The sequence below is a fragment of the Sarcophilus harrisii genome, chromosome 4 (assembly GCF_902635505.1).
Source record: "Sarcophilus harrisii chromosome 4, mSarHar1.11, whole genome shotgun sequence".
Taxonomy (NCBI): Eukaryota; Metazoa; Chordata; class Mammalia; order Dasyuromorphia; family Dasyuridae; genus Sarcophilus; species Sarcophilus harrisii.
Genome location: NC_045429.1, coordinates 276,440,913 through 276,457,169, shown reverse-complemented (window position 1 = coordinate 276,457,169; position 16,257 = coordinate 276,440,913). Strand labels below are relative to the sequence as shown.

At 33.2% G+C, this 16,257-nt stretch overlaps 1 protein-coding gene across 11 annotated transcripts in view; it reads left to right on the top strand.

Annotated features, from left to right (window-relative positions):
- The window catches only part of DNAH8 (dynein axonemal heavy chain 8), a 356,347-nt gene that overhangs the window by 68,040 nt on the left and 272,050 nt on the right, over window positions 1-16,257 (top strand). For 10 of the 11 annotated variants that reach the window (XM_031964911.1, XM_031964913.1, XM_031964917.1 and 7 more), the window contains exons 12-17: window positions 177-323; window positions 3,840-4,037; window positions 9,019-9,095; window positions 10,880-10,979; window positions 11,958-12,077; window positions 14,743-14,878. In XM_031964911.1, coding sequence (XP_031820771.1) covers window positions 177-323; window positions 3,840-4,037; window positions 9,019-9,095; window positions 10,880-10,979; window positions 11,958-12,077; window positions 14,743-14,878 — 778 coding nt within the window. The remainder of the gene's footprint in view (window positions 1-176; window positions 324-3,839; window positions 4,038-9,018; window positions 9,096-10,879; window positions 10,980-11,957; window positions 12,078-14,742; window positions 14,879-16,257) is intronic. The other variant, XM_031964914.1, reaches the window with a different exon arrangement.

The window sequence follows — 16,257 nt, the reverse complement described above, 5'->3', positions numbered from 1 at the left end:
CAGAATGTTTTTTCCTCATATGAACAAAGTTTAAAAATAATAAATTTTAGCAGAGGGAACTCTGGAGGGTATGAGTTGACCTATGGCATCTTTTTTTTAATAACAAGAGAAAATCTATAAGGAAATATTTACATAAAAAGCTCACTAATTTTACTTATGTACTTTTCTTTTTATAGGATTGCATTTTCCTTTTCAAGGAATATCAGAAATCTTTTCATAAAACAAGAAAGCAGATTTTGGAAGCTTTGGGGGAAAAAACATTTGAGGTTTCAGAAATGTATATATTTGGTAAATTTGAAGCCTTCTGTAAAAGACTAGAGAAGGTAAGAAGCTGGTAGTTACTGTGCTAACTATCTTTTTTGGGGGGAAGGTTGTTGATTATTACTCATACAATTATAAGTATTTTGTTTCTTGTTATTTTACCTTGTTCTCCTATTTTTATATATTTTTTTCTCTTCCTGTTCTTCCCTTTGACTTGTTTGTTAGCTCTATTGCTATCATAGATGTCTTTGTGGTAAAGGCAATACCTTTCCAGTTGCTGTTGGTAGCATTCAATTAGGTGGACTGCAGGGACTGCCCTTGAATGGGACCAGGCTGATTGAGAGCATGATACAGATTGGGTGATAACTGTGATGAATTGGCCATTGTGAGTTAGAAAAATCAGGAAGTACTTAAATATTTGCATAATGCACAACTAATATTTTTTTCCTATATTGTCCACATAAAAACACTTAATTTCATGTGTGTGTGTGTGGGGGGGGTGGCTTTTGAGAGGTCTTTGGGTTTAACACTACTCTCTCCTAATTCCTTTTTTACTTGTTTATCCACTGCTCTGGATTATCCTATATATTTAAACCTTAATAAGTAATGTAAATGTTACTTATTTCCTAGTGCTCAGTTTAAGTTCCATAAGAGCCTAGAGTGAATCTTGTTCAGAATGAGGTCTGGATTACTGGGAATCAAAAGCAAATAGTCAATCTGAAAGAAGAACATTTATTAGTGCACTAAGGCAGCTTCTCCCTGATAGTAGCTTTAGTTTCTAAAATACAACCCGGGTTTTGTGGATTTTTAGGTCAGCTTAGAATACATAGCCAGTTAGCAGCAGTTTACCAAAGAATGAAAATGAGGGAAGTTTGCAAACTTTGAGGTCCTAAAAATTGCTGAAGAATTGGTTTGTTCCTATGGGAAAACACATTTTAGTGGTTAATCTTATTAGAATATCCTGGGTTGTTTCCTTGAAAGTGAAATTAGTCAGCCTCTTCCTATTGCTTTTAAGGAAGAGAATAAAATACAGCCTATGGCATTTATATAACCTTGTATCTCTGTTTCTTTGTCTTCTGAGGTTAATTTATCTGGGGAAAACTTGCTCTCCCACAAATTCACAATACTTAGGTTCATCCATCTTTTTTATACCTCCAGAGTTCTAGTCTGGGACCTCCTCTTTTTAAAAAATTCTCTCTCTTGATGATTTCATTATCTTTCATAGATTTAATTATCAACTTTATTTAGATAAACTTATAGATCTATATATCTATTTTCCAGTCTTTCTCTTGAGTTCCGATCCCATATTACTCATTGCCTATTGGACATTTCAAACTATTTGTTCAGAGATAGACTAAACTACTCATGTCCAAAACAGAAATCATATTTTTACCCAAACATACCCTGTTTCAGATTTTTTTTTTTTTTGTCACAGACACTGCCATTCTTTGAGTATTTCAGGCTCATAATCTTGGTATTAGTTTCAATTCCTTATTCTCCCTTGCACTACACACCAGTTGAATTTGATGAGAAAAAAAAAATGTCTCAGCAGTTGATATTTGTTTAGCTCTTTTCACATTTGATTGTTGTCTTGGTTGAGCAGTAGGGAGGTGAGGCTGGCTGGTGGACTGCCCAGCTTCAGCCATAGTTAGCTCTTGCTAATCGTGATGCAGAAGTGGTGTATGGGCAGTTCCTGATGCAGCTGCAGTGTGGGGTCTCCTGCTCCCAAAGCAGTGGTACTGGAAGGGGTGCTTAGTAGGAGAAGGAGCAGAGCATGGCAGGAGCAGCAGCAGCAGGAGCTCAGGAGAGGGTAGTATAGCAGCAGCAGCAGGAGGAGGACCTAGGACTCCTGGCAGTCCCAAGTCCTGATCTGAGTATGGGACCATAGCTTGTGCCTCCACACATAGGCCCTGCCTCCTGTTCTCAAGGAAGCTTGGAAGGCATGGGGTGTGGGAAGAAATAAAGGTCACTGTTCTTGTCAGAAAGTGAGTTAGGTCAAGAAGTGAGAAATCTGGGCTAGGCTGGGCTGGACTGGCTTATTTCTTTGTATCTGGAAACCCAATTTACTTCTTTGGGAAATTGGATGGGGAGGGATAGTTAGACTATAGACTGGAGATGTACTTCTTAGGAAAAATTCAGTTTGTAGTTGTCATTTTTGCCACTTATCCTGCCTTTTGGAAACAATGAACAATGCATACTGAGGTACCACATGTAAACATACATACATACATATATGTGGTTAGTCATATATATGTGTATGTATACATACATAAACACATATGGATTACATGTGTGTGTATGTACCACACACATCTATATGCCAATAGATAGAGGTGTAGATCTATCTGGCATTTTATAAAGTTTTCTTCTCTAATCTTCTATAGACATTGTGATCTTTCAAGTTACAATTGTCTAGATTATGGTAATTTCATATAATCATTGCATAGCATTCGTTATACAACCTAATTACATGAACTGTCCTGAAGGAAAACTTAGACTCTATCAACAACACATAAATTAACTTTTCATTGGTTCTTCTAAGGGTCATGGGAAGTCAAAAACCTCTTTCTATGGTAGATATGGTAGATATGGCAGACTTCTCAGAATTACAGTGGCCAGAGAACTGGCCTTGGAGCTGGGAAGACTTGAAATTCTAGGTCCACCTCTGGAACATCCTGGCAGGGTGACTTGGGCAGATTATTTTGCCTTTCCATGTGCTAGCCAATGACCTAAGAATACAAGTTATAGAGAATGTGCAGATTTGGAAGAGTTGCTATACATATATATATCTATATATCTATATCTATATCCATATAATAAGGAAATTCTCACAGGTCCAGTTTATATTTCTATAACCACAGTAAGAAGGTTGAAGAATGATAAAGTTCTCAAAATGAGTGATATAGGTTCATTTATAACTGGATCTCATTTCATTTAATTAGAGAGGTCAAGGGTAATAAGTGGTAAAACTAGGAATCAAAGTGTTCTAGCTCCAGTGAGGTGGCACAGTGGGTAAGAGTTGAAATAGAAAGAACTGACTAACTCCTATCTCAGATGCTTATAAGAGTGATACTAGGCAAGTCACTTAACTTCTACATCTTTAGTTTCTTCATCTGCAAAAAGAAGGCAATTGTATTCAATGACTGCTAAGGTTTTTCCAATTCTAAATTTATGATCCTACTATCAGATCCAACACACTTTTCATTTTATCATGTTGCCCCTCATATTGTCTGGAAACTTAAGAAAGAGGAATAATGCTCCTAAAATTTTCTAAAATATATTTTTTGATGAGAGTCTAAATAAAGTCAAAGTGAACTATGAATCAGACCTCATAGTTATGATATTTGTGTCTTTGTATAAATATAAAAGAAAGTCAGACATTCTGGATGCCACAAATATAATGATTTATTTTAAGAAAAAGTTTGGATTAATCTTGTCTGGTCTATACTTGCTACATTATTCTATGAATATTTATTATTTAATATCCTCAATGAATGATTCAACATAAGAAATTTAGACTAAAGGGATTATTAATGCTTGCATTTTTTTATAATTAAACAGCCACTTTTCTTTTAAAGATTACAGAAATGATTACAATTGTACAAACTTATTCAGCTTTGAATAATTCTACCATAGAAGGAATAGATATCATGGCAATAAAATTCAAAAATATATATCAAGGTATTAAGAAAAAGCAGTATGATACTCTGGATCCACGGAGGACAGAATTTGAAGCAGATTTCTTAGATTTTACAACAAAAATAAATGGCTTAGAGGTAAGTAATAATTTGCTTTTCATTTGGTGAAGATATACTAGAATTTCATATGTATGTTTTTTCATAAGCTGTGAAGTTGGAACAAACATAAGACTTAAAATATGTAGTAAATATCTGTCATTCTGACCATTGCTTACTGTAGTTAAAAATTTCAGCCACTCTTTTATACATTTACAAATAACAGAAGAATTATATGTATGTCAATACTGCTGGCATTCTGAAGAAATAATAGTAATAACATGATATTTTAAATTTCTATTTTAAGCACTTATTCACTTATTAAGATGTCGACCTAATTTCTTTAATGTCCTGGAATGGTAGTTCATGGTAATATTTAGGAAAATGCATCCTCCTGATTTATGTTTAAAAACCTTTTAGAATATATCCTCCTGGATCATAGGGAAAAGAAAACATCCCAGTCTCTATGTCCAGATTCTTAGCTACAATTCTGAGAATGAGCTAGCTGCCTTCTTGAAACTGCTACAGTATTGTGTCAGTAGATAGCTGTGGATGAAGAGAAAATATCAGAAGAATCCTAAAAATAACTGGATGAGTCTATAAGGCAGTTTGTATTTTGGCGTATGGATGGAATGCCCTTCCCAGAAGAGCAGAAAGGGATAACAGCATTTTTTTAATTTTTGCTTTTTTTTTTTTAAAAAAAAAAAAGGTCTTATTTAACCTATTGAAAAAAGATAATCCCCCCAAAGAACTATTCTTTCTTATAAACAAGTAGAGTTAAGTAGAATAAATCAACACGTTGGCCATATCTTGAAAATATATGCCTCATTGGGTACCTATAATGTAATACTTCTCTATCAAAAGGCTGGATTTGGGTTTCCACATCAGTTCTCCGAAATCACCATTGGTCACTTTACACTGATCAGAGTTATAAAGCTTTTTATTGCTGTTTTTCTTTACATTATTGGGGTTATCAGGTCATTTATTTGTATCAATGTGGTCTGCTATAGAATATTATTTGACAAGGCCTACAAGTTTTCCTCCTTATAGCTTTATTTAGGATGCCTTCAATTTATGTGTGTAGATTCTCATAACAATGTTATAGAATGGGAAAAATAGGCATGTGAGTTGACTGTATTATAGTCTCTGGGTCATAAGTATGGTTGTTTGTAAGAGTAATATTTTTTCAAGTCTGCTACACTTTAAGATATTTTGTTAACTCTCAAAATTGTCACCTTAATTATCACCTTAACCACAGATAACTTCTGTGTCTACTTTGTTGATCTAGTTTAGCTGTTCTTTTCCAATTTATTTTCTTTGCTACACTTCTGCTTTTTCATGCAATAACATAGGGATAGTGATGTGAGAATTCAAATATGGTGATTTCACTTTCGCTAAGAGATAAAAGAATTTTTTATAGAAGTACTGATAAATCTTTATAATTCATCTGAAGCCCTTAGGAATCACTGGAGATCTCAATAGAAGCTCAGTATTCTGTTTTAATGTCCAGAGGAGTGGTTCCACAGGACTAACATTTTAATGCTGATTAAAGAATCTCAGAACCCCAAGATTAGGGGAAGAAATATTTTCTTGTCATAATGATTGGGCAGAGAATGGCATCTTATGTCCTCTAATTCACTTTATAAGTCTCAGTAACTGAATTTCCCCCATATTCATAGGTTTTATAACTATCCAGATTGCAGTAAAAGTTAATTAGTTTATCAAGTGACAAAACCCAGCACACAAGTATAAACAATTAAGACTTGAAAAAGAGGAAATAACCAAAAAAAAAAAAAAAAAAAGGAAATGATGCAAGTTCACCAGGAAGAGATAAGGGTTTGGCGGATAAAAAGTGAATAAATTACTCAGGTCCCAGCAGCTGTGAGGGAAGGCACAGGTAGGCAAGATCCTTAGAGATCATACTGTAAATTGGTTAGTGAGCAAGGAAAGGTTCTTGTCTGCTTATGCTTAGGGTCAGTCTGAGTAGTATTGTGATCACTTATGATTCTCTACTTTTTTTATTCTCCCCCTTCCTTTTTTAATTTAAAATTCTTTTGTTGAGATTCTCAAGATTCTGGCAAATACATTTTTTAGTCCTTGTAGTCGCATCACATCCTTGACCAAGAATCTGCCATTCTTATATTTCTTAAGCAGTCGCCCAGAAATTTGAAAGCTTCTCTTTTCAAATCTTTTTCTCTCTTCCAAAGCACTATCTTTGACCATCAACATTGATTAAAACACTATTTGTTCCCCTAAGGTTTTTAGTTTCTTTGTCAAAATTTCATAATTTTTGATAATTTCCTTGTTCCTTCTGCCTATGCCATTTGTGTTCACACCTGTCACCAGAACTAGAGAGCAATCATCAAATTGACCAAACATCATGTTCTGGTTGCATGTCCCAAGAAAACATCAGACTTGTCCATTGTATAGTAACATGGACAAGCAACTGCTTCTTAAGTGGCTGTCAACTTTTTTGTTTTACTCATTTCTTTTTCCTTATTGAATGATATTTCCCCTAACAACACTTGTCATCTACAGGATTTGCTACCATTTCTCAATTGTCTTCTTTTAGGGATGGCTCACACTGGCTGTCCTTCCTTCCTCTCATAGCTGGATTTCTGACTCTCTAGGTATGGCCACTATGCCAGTGTCCTCACTTCTGACTCCTTTCCAGCTCTTTTTTTATGTATTATCTCCTCCCATTAGGTTGAGTGTTTTATTCTTGAGGTCAGAGAGTCCTGTTTTGCTTGTATTTATATCCCCAGCATTTTGTACAGTGCCTAGTACAATTCAAAAGGCTGGATTTGGGCTTCCACATCAGTTCTCCGAAATCACCATTGGTCACTTTACACTGATCAGAGTTATAAAGCTTTTTATTGCTGTTTTTCATCATACATCATACATACATTTCATCATACATAATAAATACTTTTGTTTAGTTGTGTTTCCATGATATTATTTCCTGAAGAACAGGTATTTTCTCTTTAGAAAGTCCTCTGCCCCTCTCTTTGGGAAAATGGTCCTAAAAGCTTCTCATATCTATTATTTATATTAAAATATTTGTCATTCCTTCTTTCATAGTCTTCTTGTGACATTATTTTACCACCAACCTTCTGACACATATCAGGATGCATTTTTCTTTATTAAATCCTTTTGTCTTCTAATTTTAAAATTACCTGTCATAGAGAGTTATTCCTCAAGCCTTGTTATTTTCTCTTTTTAAGGAACAAGATCACCTTCTCCTTTTGACACAGAAGATATTTATGCAAGGACAAAAGACAAATATCATTTACTCTCATTTGTTACTACAACATTCTCAAATTATTTCCTCAGCCTTTTGTGATTCTTGCTAGTGGCTCTTTTGGATAGCTCTCTTAGGGAATTATCTTTTAGATAAGTCTCTTTTGTATTAGTCCTCATGTTTAAAAAATGCTCTCTGATTCTGCTGCATTAGTAATAGATTTGCAGTCTGCAAATTGTAACAGAAGCTGGCAACAATGAACAGAACATGGTCTCACCTTGAGCATGGGGAATTCAGTGAAACATGGGAGGATTTGTATAAAATAACTTTGAAAAAAGGAACTAAGGAAAAACTATATCTGGTGACTTTAATTGCTTAAACAATATCAAAAGTACTTGAATTTCAATTAATTATAATAAACAATCTTTGTCTTGGAGAACTGATCAGGAAACGGCCCATAGAGGAAAGTGAGCTTATGGGATATGGAATACAATATATACTGCCATAAGTGATTTTGTTTTCCAATTTTTTAATTAAATTTTTTTTTCACTTTCCAAAGAAAACTTTAGATTTTTTTTTGGGGGGGGACTGAGATTTAACGGGAAATGGCTATTAAACATATACATATAGATAGATATAAATACACATATATACAAATATAATAACTTCATATTTTGTGAATATAACTTATAATATATTATAAAAACAAGATTATAGCAAATTTTAAAGTAGTAAATAAATGAATAAATAACTTAAAAAAAGTTAGTCTTCCCTTACAGGCTCTCTGAAATTTGTAGACTAATAATTGCTGGCAGTAGAGTTTGTTAGCTATGGCTGTTTTGTGCTGTAGAACTATATAGCATCTTCTGAAAAATCTATTTACTATTGAATTAGTTTGTATTCTCAAGAAATGCTAAGTATTGCAAAGCAAATGATTTTGTTTATATTAACTTACCAAAATCTATTAGTTATCATTCCATGAAGTTGAATGTAATAAAAATATCATTTTTAGGGAGAATAATTCAAGCTGAAAATAAAATGAAACAATTTTTTAAAAACCAGAAACAAAGAAAAAAACATGATTATTTGTGACAGGTAGTAGCTGTCAGAGTTAAGAAGATCCAGGTTTGCTGAACACTTTGTTTTTCAGTTGTTTTCACTTGTGTCTGATTCTTTGCGACCTCATTTGGGATTTTCTTGGCAAAGATACTGAAGTGATTTGCCATTTCCTTCTCCAGAAGCAAATGGAGTTAAATGACTTGCCCAGGGACATAGAGCCAGTAAAAACTCAGTAATTTGAGTCTTCTTGACTCTAGAACTTTTCTCTTATTTAACTCCTAGTTCAATTGGGAATTCCCAGACCAGTGAAATAAGACGTCTTTGATGTATTAATACATGTTTGTTGATAATTAGTATTGCTTGAATTTTCTGTAATTTTATATGTAACTATGTAATGACACTATGTCACAATGCTATTTCTAGCAGCTTAAAATCCATGAAGCTAAGCAAAATCTTAGACAAAGGGTCACAAAGTTAGAATAAAATTAGAATAGGTTAGAAAGTTAGAAAGGTGTCTAAAATTTAAACTTTTAATTTTCAGGATTCTCTTATCTCTTAAAGAGTTTTTCTTTTATGGGCTTCTGGTAGTAGTTACATTTAAAGTAACTTGTACTCTGTTAGAAATACTATAATGCTATAAGTAACAGTAATTATTGATCACAAAATAAATATTTGCTGTAATATATCATAGTTCATAGTTAAAATCTTAATATCTTATCTTAGGTACAATTACAGTCCTTCATGAGCAGTGCTTTTGGAAAAATCTTGTCTTCTCAACATGCTCTTCACCAACTTCAGCGGTATTTGTTAATTTAAATATAGCATACTTTGAAACATTGTATTTGTAAATGAAACAAATTCAATTTGGAAGTAGAAATTCAAGTAAATTAGTAATGACATTTTCTGTAATTATAATCTCAGAAAATTATGGTTAAGAATTAGCCAGAAAAAAATATAAGATTCTATCTTCTTCTTTGATAGTTTTAGAAGGGGATTTCTTAACATAAAAAGACGACAGCAAACAGACTTTTAATGTCTTATTCTGAATATTATTTTCATACCATACTGTAAACAAATAGTTTAAAGCAAATTCCTCATATACTACAGTATAATCATCTTTGATTATTTAATTATTTGTTATTTTATTTTTTTATAACTATATATATTTATATTTTAATCATTATTATATTATTTTAATTATTTAATAATCTTTGATTGACTTTATAGTTGATACAATTTATTTCTTTTTCTCTTTCTTTCTCTCTACCCCTTCACTTCTTTTCTTTCACATGGAAAGATTTACTTCAAGATATAACCACAGACATACAAATGTAATTAACCAACATATGTGCCACATTATCTGACCTCCCCTTTTCCCCACATCTGTCTCTGGGGAAGGGAAGGGGCTCAATTTCTAAAGTGCACAATTTCAGTTTCGAGGCCAAAATACCCTTTCTGCAATTCTGACTCCAGAGTTGCTATAACTTACATTCCTCAGTCAATGGGGATCACTTCCAGCATCTGAAAATGAGGATAAACATCATAAAACAGAGACCGATATCCCAAAGGAAAAGAGAAGGGGTGGGGGAAGTTCATGGTGTCTTGACTGTGCATGAATTGGGATCTTTATTCTCTGGAAGTGACAGTTAAGTGTATCTGACAAGAGCAGAGCAAAGGGCTACAATTTCTAATAGTCAAATCAGAGCAAATAGTTTTATTTTTTTTTCTACTTTATTGCTGATAGTTCCTGCAACTCCCTTCTCCTTCCCACAGTGCTAACCAGAACAGTGATAGTCATGGGTAGCAGGTGAGAGGCAAGCAGAGTCAGGAATAAGGTCTGAAGAAAGGAGTTTGAATATTTTTGTTAAAATTATCCCTGGTGGTCATGACAGTTGCTTTGAGAACAGTTGCTTAGAGTGACTGATCTGGATTTGGTTTTGTTTTTTTGTCCTGAATTTGCTCTAGAAGAACTACTTGACCTTGAGCAACTCACAATCCTGAACTCTTTTTCTTTTTAAATAAATTGAGTATACCAAAAAAAGGGCTGATATTCAAATAAAATAATATTTAAAGGTGCTTTTAAAAAGTAAAATTATTATGAAAGCCTGTCTATAACTGGCATTTACTTAGAGCCTTAAGATTCACAGAGGGTTTTTCAAACACTGTTGTTTTATTCTTTCAACAGGCTGAGAATGTAAGTGCTATCTTTATCTCCCTTTTGTAGATGAGGAAACTGAGGCAGATAGAGTCACAGAGGTAGAAGTAGCTAACTGTACTTAAACTTACGGGTTCTTGACTTCAGATACAGCACTTTATCTACCATACCACCTCGGTGCCAAACATATTGTTTGTTGGAAATTGATTTCTTTGTTTGGGACACCTTATTTTGCCACAAATCCTATGCTTTTAATGCTCCCTGAATACTATTTTTAAATGTAGGATTAATATGTACATTCAAATTATGAACATGTTTGAAATGCATTAATAAATTCAGGTCAGTTCAATTCTAACAACAAAATATATTTTATCAGTAGTTGTGGTAATCAAATAATTCATGAAATAATTCAATTTCAATTACTTTTAGATTTCAAAAGCTGAACCTTCCATGCCTTCAATTAGAAATTGCACATACTATTCAACTCATTCTTCAGTTTTATGTTGCTGAACTTGAAGCTACAAAAAAGGTAAACATTTGGTTCATGACTGGATACTTGTAGCATTATGGCATCACCTCCTTAATAACATGGTCCTTTTCAAGAATGAAGGACAAACAACCTCTCTGAGTAAAACTTGGCCCCAAATTGCAAGACTCCTTTCCTTTCTTCCTTCCTCTCTCCTTCCTTCTCTTCTTTCTTCTTTCCCTCCTTCCCTTCCTTCATCCCTCTCTCTTTCCCTTCCTTTGTCCTTCTCTCCTCTTCTGACCTTCCTCCCTCCTTCTCTTCCTTTCTTCCTCCCTCTCTCCCTCCCTGCACACACACACAAAAAAATCTGATAAAAAGGGAAAAAACACAATGTAGAAAAAAAATCAAACAAGAAAAAAAACAAAAAGATGAAAATGCAATGCTTTAATCCACATTCAGTCTCCATTGTTCTTTCTGTGAACGAGGGCAGCTCTTTTTATCACAAGTCTATTGGAACTTCTTTGAATCAATTCACTGTTGAAAAGAGCCAAGTCCATCACAGTTGATCATCACATAATTTTGTTGCTGTGTACTGTGTTTTCTTGATTCTCTTCACTTAGCATCAGTTCATGTAAGTCTTTCCAGGCTTTTCTAAAATCATCCTTCTTGTTATTTTTTATAGAACAATAATATTCCATTACATTCATATACCATAACTTATTCAGTTATTCTCCATGATGGGCATCTATTCAGTTTTTAGTTCCTTGCCACTGCAAAAGAGGGCTGGTACAAACATTTTTGCACATGTGGGTCCTTTTGCCTTTTTATTATCTCGTTGATGCATAGATCCAGTAGAGACACTGTTGAGTCAATGGGTATGCACAGTAAAAATAATATTTATAAGTAAGCAGCAGGTTATTGGCCATCATGTTCTATTCTTTAGAAATAGCTATCATGGATAGGATATTGGTTTGACAATGAGTAAATTAAAGCATACCATTATGTTTACCACCATATGTTTTACATGTTTTTAAATTATAGCTTTATCTTGTTCAAAAAGAAGATCCCCCCCTTGCCAGAAACATGCCTCCTATAGCAGGAAAGATACTGTGGGTGAGACAGCTCTATCGGCGGATTAGTGAGCCAATCAACTACTTTTTTGTAAGCTGATAATGTTATACAAATGATGTTGCTTTTGCCTACATGTTGTTCCATTTAGTTAAACTTCGTGTATTAAAGCTGTTCAACTTCTTGTTAAAATCTTATATCATGTCATATAGATACAGTGGCCACAATTGTATATTTGATGCATTATATATGTGTGTGTATACAATTTTTCTAATTACATATAAAAACAATTTTTAACATTTGTTTTTATTAAAGTTTAGAATTCTAAATTCTATCCTTCCTTCCCTCCTTAAGATGATAAACAATCAGATATAGGTTATACATGTGCAATCATGTAAAACATTTTTATATTAGTCATTCTATACAAGTAGATTCAAATCAAACAAAGTGAAACTATGGCATGCTTCAGTTTGTACTCAAAAAAGGTATAATCCTGTGTTTTTTTGAAAATTTTTTATCGTCAGTGTATTTTTTAAAGTTTTGTTGTTGTTCTTATTAAATAGTTATAGCATTTATACTACTATTTTAGTCTTGTTTTATATCAGTTCTCACAATACATTTTTGCATTATTCTTGTTTTTGTGATGGCATGAAAATAATATATTACTTACTTCAGTCACACCTTGCTGTCCAAATGTTCTCCTTAAAATAGCATCCTAAATTGAACATGGTACTCTAGATATGATCTGAAAAAAGCACAGCCCACAGGACTAATATCTCCTCCATCCATGACCCTGTATCTCTTGTAATGGAGCATTTTAACCACCATATCATAATGTTGATTTATAGTGAGATTGTAGTCCACTAAAGCCCTTAGATCTTTTTTTAGATAACTCACTATCAATCCTCCTTGTTCCTGTTTTTTTGGTGTTTTTAATAGTGACAATAACAATAACTAACTTGATATTGTGCTTGTTATGTGTCAGGCACTTTAAAATTATTATCTCATTTAATCATCACAACAATCCTGGGAGATAGGTACTAGTGTTATCCCCATTTTGCAATTGAGGAAACTGAGGCAAATAGAAATTAAGTGATTTGCCCGGTTCCTAATTGCTCAGGTCTTCCTAACTCCAGACTCAGTGCTCTGTGCATTGTTTCACTTACTTGGCATTTGTGAAGTTGGGCTTTTTAAAGCATAAATACAGAACTATATATTTATCTTTATAAAACGTCATATTTTTAAATTGAGTCAATTGTAAAGATCTTTATTTTGTTGCCCTTTTCTCTTTTCTGACACCACTGCTCTAATTCAGGCCTTTATCACCTCACACCTTAGTTACTGCAAAAACTTGCATGGATCTGCCTTCTCTCTCTGTCTCTGTCTTACTTCCTCTCTCTCCCCTTTCTCTCTTTCTCTCTCAGACACATACTCAATAAATTCCAGTGTCTTATTGTTTGCCTACAGGATCCAATATAAAACATTTGTTTCTCATTCAAAATCCTTTATGGTCTAGCCCCTTTCTATCTTTTTAGTTTTCATAATACCTTAACCCCTAAAATGTATTCTTTGATCCAGTAACCCTAGCCTCCTGACTGTTCCACTGACAAGACACATCTCTGAGCTGTGGACATTCTCTCTGGCTATCCCCCATGTCTGGAATGATCTTCCTTCTCTGCTCTGATTGCTGACTTCCCTGGTTTCCTTTAAGTTCCAACTAAATTCCTGCCTTCTACAAGAACCTCTCCTAACCTCTCTTAATTTCAGTGCTTTCCCTCTACTAATTATTTTGTCTTTATCCTATATAGAGTTTGCTTTGTGTATATTTGTTTATATATTAAAGTCCCACTCTTATTATAAGTTTCTTGAGAGCAGGAACTGTGTTTTGCTTCTTTTTCTATCTCCAGAGCTTAGCACAGTGCCTGGCATAGTGAGCAATTAATAAATATCTACTGAATTGAACCAATATTTAAAAATGAAAAATGAAAATCACTAATGCATTGTTGGTGGAATTGTGAACTGATCCAACCATTTTGGAGAGCAATTTGGAACTATGCCCAAAGAGCTATCAAACTGTACATACCCTTTGACTCAGCAGTGTTATTACTGGATCTGTACCCCAAGTAAATCATAAAGGATGGAAAAGAACCCACATTTGTATAAATGTTTGTAGCAGCTCTTTTTGTGGTAGAAAAGAATTGGAAAAGGAGTGAATGCCCATAAGTTGGGGAATGGTTGAACAAATTATGGTATATGAAGGAAATGGAATATGATTATTCTATGAAAAAAAGGTGAACAAGCTGATTTTAGAAAGGCCTGGAAAAATTTACATGAATTGATGCTGAGTAGAACAAGCAGAACCAGGAATACATTATTGTATACAATATATTGTGTACACAATAACAGCAAGAATGTGTGATGATCAACTATGAAAGGTTTGGGTCTCCTCAGTACTAAAGTGATTCAAAACAATCCCAATAGACTTTGGAAAGAAAATGCCATCTGCATCCAGAAAAAGATCTGAGGAGACAATGTAAATCAACACATGCTATGTTCACTTCTTTTTTCTGTTTTTTAATCTCTCCCATGGTTTTTCTCTTTTGCTTTGATTTTTTCCTATCCTACATAATTCATAAAACAATATGTATTAAAATAAACTAAACAAGATATAAATTTTAAAAAATGGGTTCTAAAAACAATTAGTAATTAACCCTTATTTTTCACTTCTCTACAAAAAAAAAAAAACAAAAAAATCTAGAAAAATTCAGACATCTTGACAAGTCCGGAGGGTAAAGCAGTTATTCGACAATACAACAAAATTTCCTATATTTTAGTGGAATATGAAGTACTCTATCATACAGCCTGGGTCAAAGAGATCTCACAATTACAATATGGTATGTATGTAATTATGTAAGATAAAATTATATGCTTTTGTTTGGATTTATGTCAAATGATTTTGAATGGTTTCATAGTTATGTTTAAACTTCACAAATTAAATCTAATGTTTGAAATTATAAAAATTCTTATTTATTAAATTAATTAAAATTAATAACATAATAATTAATAATAATAAATTTAAAATTAATTAAATAAATTTCAAGTCTTATACTTGGATAAAAAAAATCAACTTCACTTATGTAAGATGGGGGAAGCATGTTATCCTGAAAACTATGTGGGAGTTTTAGTGCACTGAAATGTCATATATAAGCAAGCAGTGATGTGAAGCAGCCAAGAAAGCTAAAGCAATTTTAGACTATATTGAGAGAAGGCATACACAGCTTCCAGGGATAAAGGAGGCAATACTTTCTCTATGCCATATATATCATACTTCATATGTAAACTGTGTTCAGTTGTGAGTACCATGGTTTAAAAAGAGCATTTGTATACTAAAGTATCCAGAGGAGAGCAATTAGCATATTGAAAGGCCTTTGGTCCCATATCATATGAAAATCTTCCATCTTATTAGATGCATCCCAGTGTTTTTGCCTATCAAGATCCTTTTGGATCTTATGCAATTCTTTGAGTCATTCCACAAGGTCTGAGTTCCTATTAATTGTATTTCAATTAATCCATACCATTGTGTCTTCACAAGAATAATATGAGATACTATGTTGAAAGCTTTGCCAACATCCACAGAATCCCCCCTCATCTGCTAGTTTAGTAACGCATCAAAAAAAGAAATGAGATTATTATGGAATGAACTTTACTTGAGGCATCCTGGCTTTTTATAATATTTTCCTATCTAGATAGTCATCAACTCTCTCTTTAATGATTAATTCTGTAATTTTTCTCAGGAATCAAAGTTAATTATTTATGATTTATAGATTCGCTTCTTTTATTTTAGTTGGCACAAAATTTCATTTCTCCAGTGTACTTCTGTTTTTTATGATCTTTTTCATATATCACTAAAAGAGACTCAGCAATTACACCTGCCACTTTTTCAGGACCTATAGATATAGTTCATCTGAGCCAGATGACTTGAATTTATCAAAGTTAGCTAAGACCTTTCTTCCTCTGATTTTATTTATCTTGGTCTCTTCTTAGTCATTTTTGTCATATCATTTCCATCCTGTCTATCTCTATGATAAAAAAATTAGAAATGAAAAAATAAGTTCTAAATAATTTCGGTAGATTCTAAGAAGATATTTGGTAACATCCATTAGGTATTCTGGATGAAATTTACTTTAGCCTTCATTGGTTTGAGTAATTAGTCTTTTTACTGACCAGATAGTTGTTGTCCAGTCATTTCAGTTGTGTCCCACTCTTTGTAAAC